The sequence below is a fragment of the Palaemon carinicauda genome, chromosome 9, assembly GCF_036898095.1.
Source record: "Palaemon carinicauda isolate YSFRI2023 chromosome 9, ASM3689809v2, whole genome shotgun sequence".
Classification (NCBI taxonomy): Eukaryota; Metazoa; Arthropoda; class Malacostraca; order Decapoda; family Palaemonidae; genus Palaemon; species Palaemon carinicauda.
Window position 1 is genome coordinate 71,932,584 of NC_090733.1, and position 5,000 is coordinate 71,937,583.

The following is a 5,000-nucleotide window of genomic DNA, read 5'->3' on the forward strand; positions in this document are numbered from 1 at the left end:
TCTTCCCGCTTGTCTGACCGTTTCTGCTGTTTTCGATGCTGAAAGGAATTTGTCAGAAAAGAAAGAGTTGACTGAAGAAGCCTAGGGACACAACAAGGACCTCTTGGAGAGTGCCCTTCTCCAACATGGTCTGGACTTTAGCCTGAAGGGCCAGCTTCTTCGCGGATCCCTTCATGTAAGAGTTTGATGGGACTGGATCCCAAGTCAGTGGAGGGAGAGATCGAATGAACGTGACATGATACCCTGAACGAATCACGGAGACTGTCAAGAGTTTGGCCCCGAGCTGCAGCCACCTCTGCCAGTGGCATAGCAGGTATCCCCCGACTGGTGGACAAGTGGGAGGATTGTCCGCACTAGAGGTTGTGGCCACGGCCACTCGCTCTGCTTCCTTTGGCTCCACAAGAGGACGCAGAGCCCTTCTGTTCCTTGGCTGGAAAGGGTTTCTTTGACACCCTCTGGGACGTTGAAGTAGTAGTCGTCGCTGTCCTATTTGTCAGTGGTTTTGTTACCTGTGGCTGCTTCTTCTGTGGCAGAAGAGGTTGATAGGACCAAGATGTGAAGGACCTATGAAGAAGGGAGTCCTGATTGGACTTCCTCTCTCTCTCTCTGCCACCCGCTGGATGTCTTCCAACCCAATCAGAAAGGAACCACCGAGAGACGAGTTACTGAATCTTGTCACCTAAGCTTGTGTGTCGGACCTGTCGGTGGAACCTGTCTATTATCGAGTCCCTTCACTGAAGGATCGTATTCACCCATAAGTTCACTAACTGGTGGGAAAGGAATTCAATAGTTCTGGTTCCTAACAATAGAAAGTTTTCCTTCGACTTTCTCGAGGTCTCCTTGGACCAGTTTTCGGTCTTGATGAGGTGTCCCACAGATCCCAACCAGAGATCTAGCCATGAAGTCGTCTGTATCACATACTTCACAAGCTTTTTTTGGTTAAGGGTCCCTGACGCAGAGAAAGAGACGAAGAGTCCGAAGAATCCCTCAAAGGAGACTCCTCAGGTCAGTGCCTCTATAGAGTGGTCGAGAGGCAGGGCCGGAAGGGGCTTGTTGGACCCCTAATAATATTTCCTCTGCTGCACAAATGGAGGATGAGGCCGCACGGTAGGAACTGGAGGAGCTGGTGATCTGGGCAAATGTCTCCCATTGGGCTCCCATCAAAACCTTTAGACCAGGGCAAAACTGCACTGGCCTTGGGAGGTCTTTGAGTGCCGTAGACATGGTCCAGAACCATGTCTTCGCCCTCCTGAGGGGTCATTGCTGGATTGGACAACCCTGTTCATGGCCCTCATGCAGCCCAAGACCTGCTAGAAGGCGTGTTTCGACTCCCTCTGCTCAGCATCCGTGTGCTTAGGACTTGCAGCCTTAAGGAGATATTCATCCTCATAGTCATAGTCGTTTTCCACACGAGCTCTAACTCATAGGAGCCCAGGGTGGGTCGAAGTCGTCAGGAACGGCAGCGGAAGGCACGTCGCTTGCTAACGTCCTTGATGGTAACGGGGAAGCCCCCTGAGGTAACTCTTGCAGATGCCTTGATGACCTGGCTGAGGTCTTCGGGATTGTTTTTGAATCCTTAGACTCCCTGCGGGATGGAAGATACTCTTCCAGGAGCGAAGGTCTGAAGAATTCTTCCCTCATAGAGGAAGACTATCCCTCTCTTGACGAGGGAACTACGACCAGCTGGTTCTTCTTCTTGGAGACTAGGCGTACTTTCGGGGGAACTACCTCAACGGGAAAGAGGTGGAACGATTCCATTAACTAAATCTCTCTCGAACACTGAGAGCCTTGGCTCAAACGTGGATGGAATGTATCTCCCCGAGGAGGAGTTGGATGTATTATCCTCCTCTTTTTTGTTGTCATTACTGATGTCAATTGAACCTGCGAGAAGTCCTGATGGACTTCTGTACCTGTCTCAGATGCTCCCCGCTTCCTCTTGAAGGGTGAGACAAAAATCCTGGGGGAAGGAGGACTATGTTAGGCTGGCCCTGCGGACTTCCGTCTGGGGTCAGACAGAGGGGGTTACTTACCAAAAGCAGTGGCGACCGGAAGATCCCTTGGAAGGCTGGGAGTTGGAGGTTTGGGTTTAGAAGATTGAAAAGATGTAAGATTAGGCTCCTTACCTGGTACAATTAGCAACAGCATGGCTTCTAGCTCAGGCTTGGATGAGCGAGAGGCCCTCAACGTGGAGGGTTACAGGATCTTTGAAGGTTTCCTCTTGGAAGGGAAGAGGACCGGGCGTCTGCCATGCTGGAGGTTCTTTGGAGGTGGATGGCCCCAAGGGCACAAGGATACTCCCTCTCAGGTAGGGAGGCTCTGAAACCTGAAACAGTAGAAACTGGCCTAGCCCTGGGGAACAAGTCTCCCTAGGGCGAGAAGAGTCATGACTATACCAGCGAACAGGAGGCTCCTCTTGATGGAACGGAGATCACAGACGCAGGAGAGTGAACTCTCATGAAAAGGATATCGGGTGTTGTCTCTGCGGCAATCATACAGTGGTCGATTTTCCTGAGCTGGCGAGGGGTGATCTCGAGCTAACCTGTAGGGAGTTAAAAGTGGGAGAGTGACGATCACGCTTTGGTAAACAGTGACTATCCAATTGGCTATTGTGGGCTGGAGGGCAACAAGGTAAAGCACAAGGTCTAGCAAACGACGAGTTGGTAAACGCCGAGATACTGGCAAACGACAAGGAGCTGGCAAACGACAAGAAGCTGGTGAACGACGAGAAGTCAGCGAATGGCCAGAGGGTGAATGCCTGTGAATTGGCAAACAACGAGCAGCTGGTTAATAACGAGTAACAGGAGATTGACGAGAGACTGCAAATGACGATCTCAAGCTAGTGAGTGACAAGACGAGGAGTGATAGTCAGGAGGTGATGAGTCACGATCCCGAGATGAAGAGTGACGATCGCGAGGTGAACAGTGATGATCATGGGGTGAAGAGTGACGGTCACAGGGTGACGAGAGACAAGCAACTGAAGGCGAACATCTAGCAGGCAAGGGAAAAGATCGTTGGTCCTTGGAGTAACTAAAGAGATGTCTCCTAACAAATGGATAAGGAGAATATCTAGAGGGTCGAGGAGGACTACGCTTCTGGGCGAAGAAGAGTGACGATCCTTGTAAGGAGTTTGTCGGTGGCAGTGATGTTCCTATGCAGAGGAGGCCTGCTTGATAGGGAGGGGGTGTCAACGGAGAGACATGATGTCATCTGGAAGGTCTTTGGAACTGGGTCTCTGAAAAGATCTCACTCGCAGACGAAAAAGATGTCCCACCATAGGAGACCTGCCTCAGACTTTGCTCCACCCTCGAAGGAAGAGTTAACTCAGCATGGGGAGAAGCACAGTCTTCGACAACAGCAGCAGCAGGTGCAAGCAAAGGCAAAAGATGGGACCCTTCGGCATCAAGATAGAAGACACTCCGGGGGTCACACTTTTCGGCACTCATCGGTGAAGAGGACTCCACCTCGGAGGAAGCCAGTGTATGCTTCCTCTTAGCACCAAGTTGAAGGAGTTCCAGCAATGCCTTCTTCAACAGGGGACCGGTCATAACCAGCAACAGCCAAACCTGCAATACATCAGAGAAGGAAAAGGCTTCGCCCTAAGGAAGGGGCCGAACTGCTTCTCTAAGGGAAGATATCCTGTCCATCAAACCCCAAGTTTGACCTGATGTTAGCCGGTCTACACTTCTGCTTGATCGTTCCCCAAGAGAGATAGATCGAGCAGGAGCTTCGAGAAGAGATCGGGGGTCGAGGAAGAACTGCGAGGTTCTTCAACTTCAAGGAAGACCCCGAAGGCGAAGACTCTCTCTTGGACATCTTCTTGTGCCGTTGCCCAAACCAGACCACTCCTAACATACAGGGCAGGTATTGTCCTGATCACAGCGCCGCCCTCTGCAGGACGGACACAACTAATACAAGACCTTAACAGAGGTCATGAAAGTCCCACAGGAGCGACCCTCAGGTCCTGGACATGTCCGCATGACGACAGTCACGGGGAAAAACAATTACATTGAAAAAGAAAAAGCTTAAAAAGCAATTAGGTCAACATTGGCAAGTTAAGTTGGAGGCGGAAAGCGGCAACATCCATTCTCCATCGAGCCACAGGCAAAAGTGGTTACTCAACCCATGTGTGTGAGTGAGCAGGGTGGCAGGCTACTCACCATCCTCCTGCTAACTACCTGGTGGGTGGTTAACCCTCACTAAAAGACTCGTATTCCAGCTTCACCAAAAGTAATATCCCTATAAATAAAAGAGGGTTTGCTTTTAGTGTTGGGACAAATAATAACTTTTAACTCACCTGAAGCAAACCAGACAAGATCCCTCCTCATGAATACCACTAAATGCAAGACACCAAAAACGGCTGAAGTAAAAAGAACATGAGAAGGACCAATTGTAGCTTGCAATCGAACCTGAAAATGATAATAAATAATATTGCAATAACACAATACTTTGTAATATATATGAAATTATAAATAGAGCAGAAATTAGATACCACTGGATCAAAGAGATTTCATGTTTTCATATATATATATATATATATATATATATATATATATATATATATATATATATATATACATATACATATATATATATATATATATATATATATATATATATATATATATATATATATATATATATATGTTGGTCATAATATTGTTTGAAAAAGACCAAATTTGCTTAATATAGTATAACTGAAATTAAAGCAAATACATTTTCATTATAACATAAACCAATAATAATGACGTATGATAAAGGATGATTAATATTACCTAAAAAGTAAAACAATGAAAATATACCATTAAAAGAATCATCATCATCATCATCTCCTCCTATGCCTATTGACACAAAGGGACTCGGTTAGATTTCACCAAGAGTCCCTATCTCAAGCTTTCAATTCAATACTTCTCCATTTATCATCTCCTACTTCATGTTTCATAGTCCTAAGCCATGTAGGCTTGGTCTTTCAACTCTTCTAGCGCCTTGTGGAGCCCAGTTGA

General features: G+C 47.4%; 1 protein-coding gene across 3 annotated transcripts in view; it reads right to left on the minus strand.

Annotated features, from left to right (window-relative positions):
• INPP5E (Inositol-3-phosphate synthase) overlaps positions 1 to 5,000 on the minus strand; it is a 405,071-nt gene that overhangs the window by 193,451 nt on the left and 206,620 nt on the right. For all 3 annotated transcript variants that reach the window (XM_068380074.1, XM_068380073.1, XM_068380075.1), the window contains one exon: positions 4,295 to 4,406. In XM_068380074.1, the coding sequence (XP_068236175.1) occupies positions 4,295 to 4,406 (112 nt within the window). The remainder of the gene's footprint in view (positions 1 to 4,294; positions 4,407 to 5,000) is intronic.